We start from the raw sequence: 20224 nt of genomic DNA, 5'->3' as shown, positions 1-20224 counted from the left end.
TCTATTCTCATAACTACAAGAAAGGGGGGCATAGAGAAGTTGAGGGATTTATCCAAAGCCAACAACCAGTCAGGTCTGTAGGTACCCCCGTCCTGGGGCACCACAGTCTTCCATTTGGGAAGAAATGCCCCAGAAAGAATAAAGTGACCTTTTCCCCTGACCTCTTCTAGCCTACGAACTTCAAGAGTGCCCAGACCCGGAGCCTTTTGCTAATGGCATCGTGAGGGGAGCTGGCTATAATGTTGGACAATCGGTGACCTTTGAATGCCTTCCGGGATATCAGCTGACTGGCCAGCCTGTCCTCACATGTCAACATGGCACCAATCGGAACTGGGACCACCCCCTACCCAGGTGTGAAGGTATGTCCCCCTCCTGCCCTGATGGTCCTTCCTGGGGTTCCTCTGTGGGATCGCCAAAGGTGAAGCAAGCTTTGCTTACCCTGTTTCTGTGAGCCAGCCCAGCTAGGGAGAGAGCCTAGGTGACAGAGCTCTGAGCAAGTTCTGTGTAGGACCGGGAGATGTGCCCTGTAGCCAAGGGAATGGCATATCCAGCCTGTAGGAAGATCTGCTCTGATGGGCTAATGTCCCCCAAGGAGGCGGGAAGGGGCCACAGTGAGACTGTAGGAGCTGAATGGGGAGGAGCCAAAGGGAAGAGAATAACACCTTTTCCTGAGAATTCTGGCTCCTTTTCACCTCCCCCTTCTTCCTACATGTATTTGGTGAGAGACGAGCTGGTAATCTTAGGTCGCTGAGATGGAGGGTTCTTGGGCCTTCTTCCTTAGGCAGAACCAGGATGGAGATGACCAAGAGACCCCACTTCCACATTCCCTCTTACCTTATTCTGACAGCCCACAGTTTTCCTGGAGAGATGCTAGAATCAGTCTTGAAATGGGGAGGCTCGGCAAGGACAGTAACCCAGCAGAAGGAAGCATCCCAGCTCCGGGGTCAGCTGTCGGGTCCCTCTCTGTGCCTTGTCACTGAGTTTCACTCCCTTCTTTAATAAAGCAGGACATTTTTGAGAGTCAGAAGGTCCCACAAGTGGCTCAGCCTGCAGTGGGAATGCATTGTAGTACCTTTCTGTACAGGAGGAGACCTAAAACAAGGACAGCATCTCTGGGCTGAGCCAAACATTTTGTTTGCTGATTCGTTCATTCATTGACTCATTGACTGATGTATTGGGATTCAAACCCAAGGCCTCATTCATGCTAGGCAGCCAGCTCTCTGTCTTTGAGCTTCATTCCAGCCCTGACCAACGATTTCTTATACATTGTCTTATCTAGTAACCCCCACAATCCCATGAAGCGTAAGTATTCTTAACTCCTCAGGAAACAGACTCAGAAAGAATGAATGACTTGTCTGTGGTCATATGACTGATAAGTGACATAACTATGATTTTTAACCCAACCTTAGCCTCACTGCAAAAACCCAAAAGCCAATAAAATATCTGCTATGCAAATATGAAGACATGAGTTCAGATTCCCAGAATCTGTATAAATAGTGGGTGGGTGTGGAAACCCAGCTGAAATTCTAGAACTCAGAAGGTGGAGACGGGATTCCCCCGGAACAAGCCATCTAACTAGATTAGCCATATTGGCAAGCTCTGGGTTCAATTGAGAGACCCTGCCCCGAGTGAGAAGATGGAAAATGATCAAGGAAGACTGCTAACATCAACCTCAGTTCTCAGTGCACACCCATGCCTGCACACACACACACACACACACACACACACGCGCGCGCGCGCAAACGTGCATATATATATATATATATATGTCACATCTCCCACACATACATACTCACAAAATAAATAAGTAAATGCTGAATTCAATTTTTAAAAAAATAGGCCAGAAGCAACACTTTAGAAAGAACAAGTCAGAAAGGAGAGAGATTGCCATAATCCCTCAACTCCTCCCAGTAAAAGTATTACAACCCCGATCCTAACAGCCCCATTCCTCCCCATCCTCAGTGCAGAGATCAGGGGCGTTCTCAAAGGTAATCGTGTCTCTACTGGACTGGACTGTAAGAAAAAGAGGAGGTCAAGGTGGGGTGATCACAGAGGCACCTGGGGTGATGATAGACAGCCAGGGAGCAGTGTTGGTGAACAGAACCAAGCATAACCACATGGCCCTGTGTCTCCTCCCTGCTCCGCCTTCCTCCTGCAAAACAGTAATAAGAGCTGGGATTTTGCAGGGAAGGCATCTGGGTTCTCAGCTGGCTGGGTAGGACTCTCAAATACTCACTTATTTGTGTTTCCTCCCTGGCAGTCCCCTGTGGTGGGAACATCACCTCTTTCAATGGCACTGTGTACTCACCTGGATACCCCAGCCCCTACTCCAGCTCCCAGGACTGTGTCTGGCTGATCACTGTGCCCATTGGCCATGGTGTCCATCTCAACCTCAGCCTGCTGCAGATAGAACCCTTTGGAGACTACATCACTGTCTGGTAAGATCAGATGCCACATCCACGGCAAATCAAAAAGAGGCATTTGTGAGGCTCAGGGTTAAGCTGAGGCTCAGTGTCAGGTCACCAGAGCGATGAAGGGAGAGGAATGAAAGGCCAGTGGTCCCCAACCTGGATCCCTTTCTGCAGCCAGTGAAGGTGCCAGTGGGTGCGTGATTGGGAGTGGCGTGGATATGCAGGCTCTCCTTCATATTTCCAGAACTTGCTCCCGCCGTCTCCATACACCTAACCAAGCTGTGCAGACTAACAGAGAGGGCTTAGCATGACGTTATACAGAGTTCCTCAGGTTGTCATGTGCTGAGCCAGCGCTGCCCAACAGAACATTCTGAGCTGATGGTGACTCTTCACGCCCATGCCATCCACCCAACATGACAGACACCAGACTGGTTTTTAAGTTTTGCTTCATTTTAATGAACTTAAGCGTAAGTAGCCATGTACAGTTAGTGGTTACTGAATTGAGCGACGCAGCATTTAGTTACAGAGCCCCATAGGCAGTGTCCTGAATGTTTTTTAAAATGAAAATTTAAAAATTCTTGGTTGTTAAGGGTAATTTCCTAGACAATTTCCCCCCAATCAACTCAATCTATAGACAAGGATATGTAGTATTTTAAAAACCCTTTGGAAATAATGCCATTCTGGGAATCACTGAAGGGTGTGGAATAATTTTTCTCAAAACTCTGAGGAATTTCCAAGCAATGGATATGAAAGGTTTCAGGCAAGAAATCGTTTTCCTCTAAAGGTAGCATGGGTGCACCTTTGCTTGGTGGCAAAGGGCTGGCTGAGAGATCAGAGTTCCGCTGCAGTTCCTGGGCCCTGACAAAGAAGACCAGCAGCCCCGCCCCATGGTGCTCTTGCTGCCCCAGAGCCCACCGGGGGGAGGGGTAGGACTAGTGAAGAACCAAATGAACAAAGGCTCCATCAACTCTGTCAGAAGGGCTCACGGAGGAGGGTTGGAGAGTTCCGGAGTCACAGCCACCCGCTCCAGATCTCTCTCAGAGACCCCACGGCTCCAGGAGCAGCAGATACTCAAGACAACTGATGACATGCAGGGCCTTCTTTCCTACGTACAGGGACGGACCACAGCAGACGTCTCTACAGCTTGGCGTCTTCACCCGGAGTCTGTCCAAGAAAATAGCACACAGCTCCTCTAACCAGGTCCTGCTCAAGTTCCACCGGGACACGGCCACGGGTGGGATCTTCGCCATCGCCTTCTCAGGTCAGTAGGAGAGCTTGTCCGGGGTGGGGCACGCGAGCTTTCTGATCAAGGCTGTGTTTGCTATTTGTGTGGCTTTGAGTGAGTCGTGCGGCCTCTGAAAGCTTGGGTGTCCACAGCCTGTGGGAGCATCCCCAGCCCAGGACTCCCTTAGTCCACTGCTTTCCTCATGGTACTGCGGCGTACAGGCATGTAGGGCCAGCCTTTGGTGCCAAGCCACCTATCCACACCAGCTCACAGCTGGCCTGTCCATCTCCCTGATCCCCCAACTTGTCCCTTCACTTCTATAAAGCTGTCTTCCACAGAACTCTTGGGGCTCTGTTGACCTCACAGGCAACCCCTTGCTTGGTAGTGCAAAGGCAGACATAGTGGTTTCATCCTGGATGGGTATAAATGGTCCAGGTGGGGTTGTCTCACCCGCTGCCTACTTTCTTCTAAGAGTCTGAGTCACTGGGGACCTGAATGTTTCTCAAACTTATTATAGCAGACAGAATGTAGAAGCACCATAGACATCTCTATGGACTGTGCATCTCTAAGGGCTGTGCTCCTCTATGGGTTGTGCTCCCTATGGACTGTGCTCCTCTATGGGTTGTGCTCCCTATGGACTGTGCTCCTCTTTGGGCTGTGCTCCTCTATGGACTGTGCTCCTCTACAGACTGTGTTCTACTATGGACTGTGCTCCTGTATGGGCTATGCTCCTCTATAGACTGTGCTCCTCTATGGGCTGTGCTCCTCTATGGGCTGTGCTCCCCTATAGGCTGTGCTCCCCTATGGGCTGTGCTCCTCTATGGGCTGTGCTCCTCTATGGGCTTTGCTCCTCTATGGGCTGTGCTCCTCTATGGGCTTTGCTCCTCTATGGGCTGTGCTCCTCTATGGGCTGTGCTCCCCTATGGACTGTGCTCCTCTATGGGCTGTGCTCCCCATGGGCTGTGCTCCCCTATGGACTCTGCTCCTCTACAGACTGTGTTCTACTATGGACTGTGCTCTTGTATGGGCTATGCTCCTCTATAGACTGTGCTCCTCTATGGACTGTGCTCCTCTATGGGCTGTGCTCCTCTATGGGCTGTGCTCCTCTATGGGCTGTGCTCACCTATGGGCTGTGCTCACCTATGGGCTGTACTCACCTATGGGCTGTGCTCCTCTATGGGCTGTGCTCCTCTATGGGCTGTGCTCCCCTATGGGCTGTGCTCCCCTAAGGGATGTGCTCCTCTATATAGTGACAGCCATGTTATCAGCTTACAGAGCAGTGTGCATGGTTGAACAGGAAGTTTATTCCTAGCTCTGTCTGGGGCCAGGTTTGTATGAGCTTGTGTGACCGTTCCCTGCTGGTGACCTCCATCTCTAAGACTTTTGTGAAGTTATTTTTCTCATATCTCCATGTTACAAGTGAGGAAAAGGTACCAAGAAAAGTCTCAGGACTTGGCCAGAATGCTCAGGCAGAATGAGGGGAGAGCACTTGGGCAGTTGACCCTGCAGTGGGATCTAGTGTGACTTTTCAGTGTGATGTAGCATGTGTACATTGACGGGAACTTAGGCGTACTCGGCCCTGCGCCCGGAGACAGAGAAAGGGATCCTGTCAAGACTACAGGCACGCTGGGTCTGGTGTCAGCCTGTCCCAGTTTCTCGGGAGACTAAAGCAGGGGGGTCAAGTGCAAGGCCGGGATAAGCCAGAGTGAGGTCAAGGCCAGCTTTGGTGACTCTATAGAATGAGACCAGGTCTCAAAGTAAATGGTACACAAAAGACTTGGGTTAGTTCAGTGCAGACTTCCATGCACAAGGCCCTGTGTTTGATCTCCACATCACAAACACAGGGAAGTGGCAAGGAGATGGCTCCAAAGTGACAGTGCTCACCCACAAGCCTGGCCACCTGCTTCTGAGTCCCCAGACCCACATAAAAAGTCAGATGTGATGGGGCACATCTGTAATCCCAGCACGCCTAGGTTAAGTGGGAGACAGAGATGGGAGAACTTCCCAGAAGCTCACAAAGAGCCAGCCTGTTCTATACAGTAGACCTGCCTCAAACACAAGGTGGAAAGGGGAGGACCAGTTCCTGGAAGTTGTTCTCAGACCTCCACATGTGTGCCATGACGTGTGCCTTTGTGTGTACATGTACACAGACAGACAGACAGACAGACATGAGAGAGGATGGGGAAGGGAGGGGGGGGGAGAGAGAGAGAGAGAGCACTCTGTCACTCCCAGCTGCTAGGGTGATTGCGACCCAGATGTGAGACTCCACCTCCTCCATTGACCTTGGTGTCCATGTCCCTCCTGTTGATGCCTCTTCCCCAATCAGGGGGACCCAGGCTCTGAATTTCTTTTCAACTCTATGTGTGACCCTCCCCTGGTGCAACAAAGCATGGACTCCAGAAGTATAGCTTGGGGTTCATGTCTTGGCTCTGCCCCATAAGAGCCATGGGACCCTGGGCACTTTTTTCTTTCTGGAATTTCATGATGTCTCCTTTCAGTATCTACAAAGTGGGGTAGAAGTGGTGCCTGACCACACAGGGCTGCCTACAACCGTGTGTGGAAATGCCTGGCCCGGCTGAGGATAGTGAACCAATAAATGGTAGCTTTACCGTCACCATTATCATTCTAGATACTGACAGCTCTGTGTGACGTCACGAGGGGCTGGGGCAACTCTGTGGTACCTGCTTGATTTGTAAAGTTCACATTGATGCATAAGACTATACTTAGCTCAGTTTTTCATGTTGTATAATATTCAATAGCATAAAAATAGAGTAGTTTACCTAGTCTTTTGTTAATGAGCACTGACTTTATCTACTCATTATAAACATTATTATCTGTTCCTCATTACAGACATGTACGAGAGTTTCTCAAGCCCCCAGCGTTGTAAGGTTGAAAACGTTCACATATCCAAGGTTTTTAGGGAATGTAAAATGTACCTTTGGTTTTTTGTTTTGTTTTTTGTTGTTGTTGTTGTGTTTTTTTTTTTTTGAGACAGTGTTTCTCTGTGTAGCTCTGACTGTCCTGGAACTGGCTCTGTAGACCAGGCTGGCTTTGAACTCACAGAGATCCATCCATTTCTGCCTCCCAAATGTTGAGATCAAAGGCATGAGACACCACTGCCTGGCTGTAAAATGTATCTTACAAAGTGATTAGAATAAAGTTAAAATCAAAAACAGAGGGTGCACTCTTCATGTCCAGCGCCCTCACAAACACTAAGTGTAAATGGAGACTGCTCTTTCGTTGACCAGCTGCCCAGACCCAAATAATCACGTAGAAACCATATTAATTACAACAGTTTGACCAATGACTTAGGCATATTCCTAGCTAGCTCTTGCATCTTAAATTAACCCATTTCTATTAATCTGTGTATCACCACAAGGTTGTGGCTTACCAGTAAGGCTATGGCGTCTCTCTCCTTCGGCAGTTACTTGGCATCTGTCTGGCCCCACCTTCTTTCCTCCTCTGTCTCTGCTTGGATTTCCCACCTGGCTTTATTCTGCTAAGCCATTAGCCAAAACAACTTTATTCACTAAATAAAATTAACAATAAAAGCAACACATTTACAGAGGGGCATCCCACATCAACTAAGTTCTTACTATTTTGACCAATCTGGGGGACCCATCAAATGGCGTTCCACTTTTTGTAGGGCTGGTGATTCTCCTTTCACATCTCCATTAATTATGTGTGCTCCCTGCCCTATAAAACCCAACTCCCCAGGGACCTTGCTCCCTCCAGGGAGAGAAGACAGCAGCAGTAAATCCTCTGTGGTTGATAGCACAGGCTGGGAAAGAGGCAAGTGAGTGGTAATGGTAGGTGGGATGGAGGGGAGCCCTACTTCCTCTGGAGTCAGTGTGGCAAGCTGGTGCTTTGGGAGGGCAACTGAAGAGCGAGGAGAGAAGGGGCGTGCATGCGTGTGTGTGGCTGGGCGGGGAACGGTGCTCACCTTCCCTTAGCTAAGCAGCACCCCACTAGCGTTGTTTTCATGTAAGCATCAATAAGCAGGAAGGAAAGATACCTCGGGAGACTTATGAAATGGCTCTGTGACATGTTTTCAAAAGGAGAAAATGGATTTGAGTAGCAGGGAAAATGTCCTTGAAGCAGCGTAGGAATAAGCAGAGCTGGGGAAAGAATCTCCCTCCAGCATCAAGCATATAGATAGCATGAGCTTCAAATGAAAGGCGAGACACTGAGGCAGGAAGTGGGACAATGGCGTCTATTCCTGCCAGGGAGGAGAGGGAATGAGAGCTACTGTGGCTTCAGCCAGGGCGACGGGGGTGGGGGACACAAGGAGACAGAGGCAGCTGACACCCTCGGTGATGGATGAGTGGTATCTGAAGGGGAGGGAATAGGCACATGGTGTCAGACTCGGGGACAGATGAGGAGACAGAGCGTGAACACGTCCATACAGAAGATAAGTCTAGATGGGGTGGAGGAAAGGTGACAATAGAATGGGAACTTATTTCCGCACCGTGGCTCATCACCTGAGGAAAGGACACTAGAAGACTGGCTTCTCAGGCTAGAGGACGCCTGCCACAACAACTCAGGAAGGGAGAGTAAAGGTCAGAATGCAGCTGTCGTTGTTGGATTTAAACTGGCACCATCACTCTGAGACCATTCCTTGCGGTGTGAGGGTGTGTGTGTGTCCATCTGGAGACGTGTGTGTACATGCATGCTTAGATTGCTCAGCTCTGCCACCTAGAGGTTGTGAGCAGCATTTCTGGGAGTAGTGAGAGCATCTAGGACAGGGTCTTAGTTTCTAAATAGCATTTTCTACTAAAAGGACCAGGGTCCATGAAGAAACAGTCAATCCCAGGGCTGGGGCAGAGAGGGCCCAAGTCAAGCCGAAAGCATCTTAGACCTGAAAATAAAGAAATGGCCAGGGAATGACGGGGATGAGTCAGAAAGACATAGAAACTGGCTTGAAGGGACATCTGCTGGCCATGTTGGAGATAACTTGAAAATCAGAGTCATTAATAATAGCAACAAATAGTAAGTAATCTGTCAAACAAAACAGACAGAAGCAAATTGAAAGTTGTTTAAGGACGAGATGCTTACATAGTTGCGAGTCATCCTCTGGGCTGATAATTACAAACGGGAAAGGAGAAGCTGGAGCATGCCACCTTAACCAAGGGATTGCAAGAGGCATTGGTGGCGATGGGGCAGCGGGGCGATGCCAGAATCAGAAGAGCCTCGTTGCAATGATGGTCCAAAGAAGCCTGATCAGATGTACTTCAGCAGGAGCTTCATCAGGCCTCAGCTCACCACATGTGACCATCCAAAGTATCAAAAGCCCTGAAGGTCAGGGGAAGGCTTTGGACTGTTCCACGTTAAAGGAGGTGCCAGGTCTCTTGTAGTGGCCATTCTGAGCCACAGCCTTCTGCTCAGGCTTCTGCGGGTACTCACAGTGATGACTGCCACCTGGAGGCAATCAGCCTATGAGAGAGTTTCTAAGAGAAGGTTAATTGGGTGGGCAAATACGCCCTAAAATGTGAGTGGTCCCATCCTGTGGGCTGGGAGCCTGAACTGTACGAAAATGGAGGAACCACCAGCATTCATCTCTCTCTGCACTGTGACCGAGGACGCAATGTGACCTGCCACCTCAATCCCTTGCTGCCATGCCTCCCCCGCCACGATGGACAGCACCTTCAAATCGTGATCCTAAACTAAACCCTCCTTCCTCGAGTTGCGTTTGTCAAGCATTTTGTCACCACATGACAAATAACTAACACAAGCAGGCAAGTTTGCTCTCTCTGTGGCTGTGGCATGGCACCAGCCTGCTGTGTGTGCTGGACAAGATCACCGGCACTCACCTCAGCCCCAGCTCGAAGAACTTGCATGTGATGTGACGACTGGAAGGCAGTTGTGGATTTGTGTGTGTTTCCAGATGCTCACAGCCGCTGTGGTTACACAGGAACCTCTGCTTGTTCAGGAAGTAGATACCGAAGCGTTCTGGTTCGGGCCTGCTGTTTTAAATATTCATAGATATTTCAAAAATCAAAGGATTGGGGGTTGTGCTGTGCTCCTAGTTTTAATCATAGCTTTGGTTTTGGTTTAGTTTGGTTTTGCACTCACTCTGTAGCCAAGGATGACACTGAACCTACGTGAACCTGTAATCAATCCTCCTGCCTCCAATTCCCAAGAGGTTGAATTACAGGCCTGTGCCACCACAGTTATGCTCCATACCAGGGGGGAAGGGGGAACTCAGGCCTTCAGGAATGGTAGATGAGCACTCTTCCAACCAAGCTCATGTCCCCAGCCCTCTCATACATCTGTGACTACTTCAAATTAAAACTTTCATTTTTCAAAGGGAGCTAAATCATGAGAATGAAGACTGAAGAATGCAATGGCACAATTTAAGTCGGCAGGAGAATGAGAACAGGGCAGACTTGCTCTGTAGAGGAGTGATTGAGGGGAAGGCGAATAGAACAGAAAATGGCTGCAGGACAAAGGGTAAGGGCGCCGCTATGGTGAGAACGGGCAGCAGGGCACGCAGTGGACAGAGAGCCAGCCTGCAGGAAGAGAAGTGGGTGGAACAGAAATAAATGACCTCCGAGATGAAGCAAAGCCTGGTGCGGAGAATCAAAGGACTGACCGGATATCTGGAGGGGGACTAGCCCGGCAGTGTACCGGATATCTGGAGGGGGAATAGCCCGGCAGTGTTTTCAAGTGATAAGACCGGGAATCCAGGGTGAGGAAAGCGGCTTCAAAGAAACCCAAACCAGGCAGTTCCCAGACTAATTTTTGGTATTAAATGGAAGAAAATAAAAGGAGACAGAGTGAGAGGGAAAGAGGGCGAGAGAGAGCTCACATAACCCATGTCTGCATGCAGGTGTGCGCACAAGTCAGAGGGAGGTAATGGGCAGCCTCCTCTATCAGTTCCCATATATTCATTCAAGGTAGAAACTCTCCTTGAACCTGGAGTTCATGTTTGTGGCTAAGCTAATAGCCCATAAGCCTCAGTGATCTTCCTGTCTGCCCCAGCTCTGTGCTGGGGTTGCAGAAATGCACAAGACCAGGCCCCAGCAATCTCCCTGTCTGCCCCATTCTGTGTCGGGGTTACAGGCATGCACAAGAGCAGGCCCCAAGATCCAAGCTCTGGTCCTCATGCCTGCACTTGATATCAAGCCCTCTTCACCGACTGAGCCATCTCTCCACCCCAAAGATTACATATCGTAGATCTCAACCTGTTTGGGGTCACATGTCAGATGTCCTGCATATCAGATATTTACATTATAATTCATAACAGTGACAAAATTACAGTTATGAAGTAGCAGCTGAATAATTTTGTGGTTGGGGTCACCACATGAGGCACCATTTTGAAGGGTTGCAGGGTTGAAGGTTGAGAAACCACTGCTGTAGAGGAGGAGGAGGGAGAAAGCTTCCTCATATGCCAGCTTCCCTCATACGCCAATGGATGCGGCTGTTCTTTGCAGGGACTCAGAGATTTAAAGACAATACTGCTATTGTCTCAGCTTAAATCATCACTCCAAGGTCACCCAAGGAGGACATGAGCCAAGAATCCAACCATATGTAAAAGAGCAAGTGGGATGCACAGATCCCAGCTAAGCAAGAGTTTTGCCTAAGTAATGATGGGGAATTTTTCTGCAGAGCAAAATGCAGAAATGCCAGTGTTGGCGAAAGGGTACCAGTGGTCTCTCTGTTAGTGAACGTGCCCATAGGCGGAGAGAGAGACAGGAGGATGCTCTTATCTTGGGGATGACAGAATCAGTAGGAATCATTCAACTGTTGACTTGGATGGTTAGAGAAATAAGGGCTTCGGGTATTAACTGCAGCCAGCGCAGCACTTCCAGATCACCACAAGCAAAGAGGCAAGTGCAGTAGAATCCCAAATAAACAGTCGACTGCAAAGGAGACAATTTAGGAGCAAATAGAGAAAACACAGAATAAGATGAAGTAGTAGATAAAAAAAAAAAGAATCCGTTATTCTTCCGTGTGTAAATCTATTGAAGTACACTTCTCTGACTATAAAAATACTCTTAGATTTCACTAAATAATACCCAACTCTTCTTTTTCTTTTCTTTCCTTTTTTCTTTTTCCCTTTTCTTTTCTTTTCTTTTTTTCTTTGTTTTGAGACAGCGTTTCTCTGTATATCTCTAGCAGTCCTGGAACTCACTCTGTAGACCAGGCTCCAACTCTGATTTTCTATGGCAGCTTCTTAACTGTTTAAAAATAAAAGGGTGTTCATACATGGCAGGCTGAAGCAGGAAGACTACAAACTCAAGACCAGCCTGGGCTACATAGTGTGACCTTAGGACAAAAGTAGACAAGTGATCAGTGACATGTTTGGCAAACATGAGAACAACAATAGAAACACAAAAGCAGAATTCAAAGCAAGAAAAAAGAAGACGTGGGGAAGAAGTGAGTTGTTTTATATCATAGAATGCATATACTTCCTGGCTGTGATAGAGCTTGTGCACCGTGTTTAATCGAGCAATTCACAGGCCCTGTGTGTATATACCTCTTTGTGGAACCGTCACCCCTGCCTATCTCCAGGGAGGTTTCATCTTTTGAAACTCAAGTTTGGTCCTTGTGAGTCAATTACACTCTCCCCCACCCTTCTGTTTGCGGTCTCTGAGTCTGTCTAGTTTGTACCTGAGAGAAATGGGACCATCCATGATACATCCCTTTGTGACAGGTTTGCTTCACACAGCACAACCCTTTCACGTCTCACCTATGCTGTCCTGTGTCAGGATTGCCATGATGTGCATATCCCATGTTTTCTATTATCTAGTAATCTAGTGGTGGACATGAGTTGCCGCCTCCTGTTGGCTGATGCACTCAAAGCTGCGGGGTGGCATCAGTACAGCACAGGCTTTTAAATGGCAATCGTATCGTTGCAAAGCCTGTGGGGGAAATGCCTCTGTGATGAGGAGTTTGAGAACTCCTGCTGAAAGACTTAGCAGAACACAGCTAGACCAAATTGCTCTACGGTGCCTGCAGCCCTCACAGTGATCTTCCTGTCCCTTGTTGGGTGGGTGGCTAGCTATTGACACCTCCTGACACCTCCCCCTGCACATCCTGTAGCCACAGCACCTTGGACACCCTGGACCACGTGTAGATGTGTGGCCTAGCTCAATGACTTCTCTTCAGAACTTGAAACTAAAACAAAGAGATACTGCTTGCACCCAAATTTATCCCCTCTACCTCCCAAAGAGGCAAGATGTCATTCGGTGCAGCGGATTGCCTCCCTACTGCTGGTCGTGTGAACTGAGAGGCAGAAGACCCTATGCAGAGAAAGGAAGCATGGAGGCACACGGGAGCAACTCCTTGGGTCCTGATGGCCCTCTGGCTCCTTGCCCTCCGCCTTCCTGCAAAAGATACACATTTGAAGACACTCTTTGAAATGTATTTGGAGCTGATGAATTAGGAATGATCTAAGTATAAAATAACAGATGAGGCTTGCAGATTATATGTTTATACACGTTTTATCCGTACACACTCAGCCACATGCCTACATGCGCATACACACAGATAAAAATGTCATCACTAAATATCATGCGTGCAGATTACAATCCACTGATTTAAGGAAAGATTTATTTTGTGTTGTTCAGTGAAATGGAAAGCAGGCTGCCGTCAGAACTTGAATGTTGACAGGAGGCCATGACTACAGGCTCCTTCTTACACTAGGCCACAGTCCTTGTGAGGTTGTTGAGAAAGATATGAATAGAAGGAAGAATGGCAGAGAGGGGCATTTCAATAGTACCTGGGCTTGCGCCCCAAATTTAGGCCGCAGAAAGTAGCCTGATATGTGCAAATGAACCCATGAACCATGTTTTGCTTTGAAATGTCTAAGTCATAGACCAGTCCAGCAGCCTGAGGAAGAACATACCTGGAATGACCCATGGGAAGAGCAGAATTTACAGATGGAATATGGGCTGCAACAGACCTGAGCGGCTGTCCCTCCACCCACTAGCTACCAACTAACGTGGACTAGATAGAGCCTGGGTAAACCAGAGCAGTGTCTCACCCTGATGGCCGTGCTAATGTGTTCTGGGCCTCATAATTCACTGCAGTGCCTTACCCGCAGTGAGAATAGGGAAAGGCAAAACTGAAACGAAGGTGTCTGTCTTGAGGTTCTAAGAGCGTGACAGACATGGGAAGACTGCTTCAGCTGGGGATAAAGGGTTGCTAACCTGAATCTATACTCATAATGGTTGAGACACCTTACGCCTAGAGGGGGATTTCAGGAATGTTTGGTTTGGTTTGGTTTGGTTGTTTGCTTTGTTTTCTAGACGGGGTCTCACTCAGTAGCCTTGGCCAGCCTGTGGCTCCCTATGTATAGTCTGGCCCTGAGCTCACAGTGATCCGGCTGCCTCTGCCTCTGAAGTGCTGGGATTAAAGGTGTGTGCCACCACGTGTGACAGGTTTTTTGTTTGTTGGCTGTTAGTTTTGGTTAGTGATTTGCTTGTTTGTTTTTATTTCAGGAACTTTTGTTTGCTTCTTGTCATTATTCCACAAGCTTACTATGTGGAACAAAAAAATTATAATATTTAAAAATGCAACACAATGAGAAATCCCCCTAACAACCACAGAATGCAGACTCTGAAAGCTATATTTCGGGTATAATTCTGTGTATTGATTTTTTTTCTAGGAAATTTGGTCATGCCTTAGAAGTTTCTAAAGCAAGGATGAGGCTCAGAAGAGATCAATTTTTTTAACCTGTTAAAGAAAATGACAGCTGACTAAATAGGATTTTCATATCTCTAGAAATTGAAAAATGACATGATTAAAATGAAACAAATGATAAACTATGTGCATAGAATTGACAAGCCAAGGTCAAGCTCCAGCATTCAGAGAGTCCTTCAGTCCCACAAGAAAAGCAGGGACAAAGGACGTGAATGAACAATTAAAAAGAGAAAAGCAAATTAATAGCATATAAAACCTATTAGCATATGAAAAACTAAAAATAATCAAGGGTCGTTGAGGAGATGGTCCCGTGAGTAAAATGCTTTATGCACAAGCCTAAGGATCTGACTTCAGACCCCTGCATCCATGTGACGACTGAGGGGAGTGACATTTGCTGTAACCCCGATGCTGGTGGGTGGGGACATAGAGACAGGCACATTCTCAGAGCTGACAGTGAGCTCCAGGTTAAGAAAGAGGCACTGTTGACAGTGGTTTCTGTCCCGCCCAGTCCCACAGCTATTGAGTCCCAAAAAAACACACAGAGGCCTACATTAATTATAAACTGGTTGGTCTATTAGCTCAGGCTTCTTGTTAACTAATTCTTACATCTTAAGTTAGCCCATAGTTCTTGTCTGTGTTAGACACATGACTTGGTACCTTTTATCAGTGAGGCATCCTCATCTTGAGTCCTCTGCATCTGAGTGAGTACTGCAGACTGAGCCTTTCCTCTTCCCAGAATTCTCCTATTCTGGTTGCTCCACATATTCTTCCTGCCTGGCTACTGACCAATCCACATTTTATTAAACCAATACAAGTGACAAATCTTTGCAGGGTACAAGAGCATTGCCCCACAGCAAGATGCTGTCTCAAAAAAAAAAAGTGGAGAGCTTCAACTGAGGAAGACACGCAACACTAAACTCTGACCTCTACATGCACAGGCACACATACACAACTGTTCGTATGCACACACACACACACACACACACACACACACACACACACACTGCCACAAACAAAAGGAAAGGAAGTGCTGGGTGTTGTTCATCAAGTCAGTTGATGAGTCTGCCCACAGTAGGTTGCTATTTCTAAATAAGCAAGAACTTCATGGGCTCTCGCATCTCCAGAACCCACACAGTTCTGAGCAAGATGAACCCCACAGCTAATCTCAGTGAACTGCCTGAAAGGAGGAAGATGGCGCCCTGTGTCACAGCGGCTGTTGTCTGCTGACAAGGCAAATCCACAAGGGCAGACATTGTTCTGTTGTCAAACCAAGCTGAAAGCCACTTGGGTACCTCAAGAGGGCCTCTCAAGTGTTGACACACTCACTGCTAAAGCTTGTATCTCTTTCAATATGGCCCTTGTGAGCCAGCACATCTGTATAAAAATTTAAAGTTAGATTCCCCAATGCAATACAACATTTCACATAAAACCAGGCACAGGCGAAGTCTCCAGTTGCCAGTTGTCAGTCCTCAGTGAAATGTCAGCTCGCAAGGGAACATTTGGAAGGTAGCTCCAATTGCATAATGAGAACTGTCTTGGATACTGCGGTCTCAGGAAGGTGTCACACTGCACACCTATCCTGAACACATCCCCACTGTGACTGCCATACAGAGCCCCCACGCTGGAAAGTCTTCCACAACACACTGTGGCTGTGATACCCAGGATGCAGTTTTCCTGTCAATGTCCTATGCCATTCTTATAGCCGTGTTGATTGTAGGTAATCCTGAACTGATGCTTTAAAGTACCCAGCTTCTATTGTAATGGCTTCTGAATGCACACACATATTTTTTTTATTGTGTTTTAATTTCCTTTCGGACTTCGATGTCCAACTCGGTAGAATCTTTTCCCTCTTAAAGTATTGATAAAGAGGTCTGAGTCAGCATAAATGTACAGGAAAAGGTTACTGACATCTGACAAGGGTTGTCTGCATGCTTTATAAAGGATGTGCACTCTAATCATTTCTAGTTTAAAAGAATCAGCAGAAAGAAAAGAAGGAAGAATTTTAAAAAATACAAAAGATACTGTGAAGCCAGTATGCTGCTGCACACCTGAAATCCCTGCTCTAGAGAGGTGGAGGCAGAGGATCAAGAATTCAGGCTCATCCTTGGCTGCACAGTGAGTCTGAGATTGGCCTGGGGCACATGAGATTTTCTTTAAAAAAAAAAAATCCAGAGCCAGGTGGTGGTGCACATCTTTCATCCCAGCACTCAGGAGGCAGAGGCAGGCAAATCTCTGTGAGCTCAAGGCCAGCCTGGTCTACAGAGTGAGTTCCAGGACAGGCTCCAAAGCTACAGAGAAACTTTGTCTTAAAAATAAAAATAAACCCAGACACATGTGATGTAGACAGAGAGATACATAATTTTGTCACAGTTTTCAACAGAAAAACTTAAGAAACTCAATTATCATCACGATCGCATCTGAAATACATTCAGTAAATCCATATGATTAGATTTCACAAAGTCATTTCGTCTGACTCTTGCAAAAATTTTATTGTATGGGAAATCTCTTCTGATATAATAGCAACTGGCAAGGCACAGCGCTGAGTGCATACCGGATGATGCGGAGCTGCTAACAGAAAACCCCTGAGCTATGCCGGGAACAAATACCCAAAGAAGCTGTGGCACACGGTTAACAGAGCTACGACTGAGAAGACAATGGATACATTTCATTTTCTTCCTACTGTTTTCATAGAAAACCCCTGGGTTTTTAATGACATTATACATTTAAAAAAAAAAAACATAGCTGGGAATATGGAGGTTTCAGAAACAGTCATTGCCGCGGCAGCCACAGCAGCACTAAGAGCAATCAATAGCACTCAGCCGTGAGCTAGATAATAGAAGCCGTTAGAATCCCTCACAGACCGTTCTGCACCCAGGCACCATCCAGTCTCTGCCCCAAGGGCTAGACTCCAGTTTGGAGAATCCACCGAGGTCAGCTGAGAAGACACACACAGGGTGGGGAGGCCGGGCTGTGGCCAGTGGGAAGTCTTGGGCTTGGGAGCAGTCAGATCTGGATTTAAATCCTGCCTGCACCATTTATTTCCTGCAGGCTCTTGGGGAAGTAACTTTACCTTATTATCTAGCAACCTCTCACAAGTCACACTGCAGGGTCAGCTGCTGGGAGATTTAGAGGGCTAGTCTGTGGAAGGATGTCCTCGGCCACACTCCTCCCCACCCTACCTCCAGGCCAGTGACATCACTGAACACTTCTTAGATCCTATTAGATGCAAATACTGCTGGTTTGATATGGCATGTGCTGTGATATGATTTAGGTAGACAAATCCTTGAAGAATGGCTATTCTGAAAGGACACAACTCAAAGCCATAGCCGGTTTGAGCTGGGCAGCTGAGCAGTCAGGGTGCACAAAGGTACCCTTGTTAGCACATTGTTCCTATACTGTTGAAGACTGAGTACCCAGGGTACGGCAGGCAGGTTCCTCTCTGGCTGCTGCATGTTCAAGTAGCAGCTCTGCAATGTAGCCCTTCCTTGCTTTACTACTGGTGGGGAAGTAGTCTTCCTGGGTTTTGTACCAACATCTGACAACTGAAGATAAGCCCAAGAGTGTGTGGCCGAACCGCCCCTGAGTAGAGAGGGATGCTCATGAATACATATCTGTGTGTGAATGGCTGGGGAGGCAGCTCGGTTGGCAGAATGCTCTCATAATACATTCAGACCCCTAGATGGGTCACCAGCACCACTTAAACCAGACATGGTGGTGGTGAGCACCTGTAATCTTGGCACTTGGGAGGCTGAGGCAGGAAGATCAGGTGTTCAAGATTATTTATCCTTAGCTACACAGTAAGCTCAGGGAAGCCTGGGATACATCCTAACACCTTGTGTCAGTGCAATACAAATAAAGGCCTGTCTGTTGTGCAAATGAATGAAATCAGAGTCTGGGAAACTGGTCTAAGGCCCACGTGTAATGCATCGCCCCTGACTTGTATCTTTCTGTTTTCCTAGCTTATCCACTCACCAAGTGTCCTCCCCCAACCATCCTTCCCAATGCTGAAGTCGTCACAGAGAATGAAGAATTCAACATAGGTACTGCTGCCACATGGCAGGGATCCCAAACCAGGGTGGCAGAGAGGGGACAGGAAGTGATGGAGACTGGGTGGTGGCTCCATATACGTAGAAGAAAACAGAGGCCCAGCCCATGGTGGTGGCAGTTTAGCCCAGTTTGAAAATGTAAACCACCTTACTTCACCCAGACCCAGGGGGGAGCTGGGAACATGGCTTCCCTCTGCTATTCAAAAGTTTTAGGGTATCCTAGAATTTCCTAGAATATGGAGCTATCCAGAAGGCTGAGCTGGGAAGGAGAGCATTTGCCTGGGTCACCAGGTCAGTGTGGAGCTGGTTACTGAACCATGGTCCAGTGCTGGTTACCTTCAACAGAAGTGGGTTTGAGGTATTAAAGTGCCAACCGTTCTAAATGAGTCTACTCCAGGGGATGCCCATGCTCTTCTCTTGACAGGTGACATCGTCCGCTACAGGTGCCTTCCAGGCTTTACCTTAGTGGGGAGTGAAATTCTGACCTGCAAGCTAGGAACCTACCTGCAGTTTGAAGGTCCACCCCCGATATGCGAAGGTAATTGCACTAAACGGCACCTTCCTCCCCCATAGAACCCTAGCTCTGCTCCTCTTCCTGTCCCCAGGTCTCAGCTCTGTTCCTGCTCTCTGAAAAGAGGTCACCAGGTCAGTGGTGTCTGATGAATGAGTGAAGGAAGGCCAACTGAGAGCCCTTTGCTGCGTCCCCTGTTCTGACGTGGGGGCTGTGAAAGAGCCAGTTCACCCCCTCCCTCTTCCTTACCTGAGCATTCTCTGGAATTGTGTACTAAGTTTTGGAATGTACTGGTGTGTGTGTGTGTGTGTGTGTGTGTGTGTGTGTGTGTGTGTGTGTGTGTGTGTAACCTGTATGTGCAACCCTGCAACCCCAGACCTCAGCCTCCTGCATCCCAAGACAGTGCCTTGAAGTTATGCCTAACCCAGATAAAATCCAACCCTTCCCCACTCCTGAAGCACCCAAGGCCGCACAGAGCTCCTAACTGCCCTGTAAGCTGAGGACAATGGTTGAACTTAGGCTGTGGGCTGTTATGAGGTGGGGAGTGGCCAATGGCTTGAAGCATGTGAAGGTGGCATCAGACCCATGCTGGCTGCTGTGAGGCTGGAAAACTTACACAGCTACCGAGGACCACAAGGAAACTGATTCAGTCCTTGCAGCCTTAACTGGGGTCCCTGGTCCAAGTAAATGGAAGCAAATTGTCCAGAAATTTGTTTCGTGCAAAATGTTAGGACACTTCCCCATGCTACAGGATAGAGCAGCTCCCCAGGGCCTGGTGTGTGCAGAGCTCCTCTGCTCTAGCCTCTTCCCTCCGCTTTGTGGTGAGCTGTGGGTCCTCCTGCTCCTCCTGCTCCTGCTCCTCCCCTGTCTCTCTTCCTGCTACTGCTCCTCCTCCTCTACCTTCTCCTTTTTCTCTTACTGCTTCTCCCCCTCCTGCTCCTTCACCTCCTCTCTACCTTCCTTTTGCTCCTCGCCTTCCTCCTTCTCCTCCTGCTTCTTCTTTCTGGAGGTCCACACTGTCTTCCCTAGGGCATCATTGTTTTCTGTGGACCCCTTAATGCTATGCATCGGGCTGCACCAAGCCCTGCAGATCTTTCTGTTCCTGATGCAGTTACCTACCATTGTTTCCCTCACCATCTCTATGGTGTGTTGAGACTCTATGCTGCAAATGTGATTTGATATAATGTAGCACGTGTTCTATGATACAGCCATCCTGTGAGGTAGGGATTTCTTGTTTGTGTTGGAAAAGTTATCACACTGAAAGGGAATTGTAGACGGAGACGGCTCGTTTGTTTCCCAGCTGCCCAGACCTGAAATAATCATACAGAAACTGTATTAATTACAACACTGCTTGGCCTATTAGCTCATACTTCTTATTAACTAA

At 47.9% G+C, this 20224-nt stretch overlaps 1 protein-coding gene across 1 annotated transcript in view; it reads left to right on the top strand.

Annotated features, from left to right (window-relative positions):
* The window catches only part of Csmd2 (CUB and Sushi multiple domains 2), a 562459-nt gene that overhangs the window by 483833 nt on the left and 58402 nt on the right, over nt 1-20224 (top strand). Inside the window, exons 42-46 of the mRNA XM_085686610.2 lie at nt 171-359; nt 2261-2438; nt 3527-3672; nt 18243-18323; nt 18754-18867. Of these exons, the coding sequence (XP_085542736.1) occupies nt 171-359; nt 2261-2438; nt 3527-3672; nt 18243-18323; nt 18754-18867 (708 nt within the window). The remainder of the gene's footprint in view (nt 1-170; nt 360-2260; nt 2439-3526; nt 3673-18242; nt 18324-18753; nt 18868-20224) is intronic.

This window comes from Myodes glareolus, chromosome 3, assembly GCF_982192425.1.
Source record: "Myodes glareolus chromosome 3, mMyoGla1.1, whole genome shotgun sequence".
In the NCBI taxonomy this organism is placed as follows: Eukaryota; Metazoa; Chordata; class Mammalia; order Rodentia; family Cricetidae; genus Myodes; species Myodes glareolus.
The sequence above is the reverse complement of the archived record's forward strand: the minus strand, read 5'-3'. Positions and strand labels throughout refer to the sequence as shown.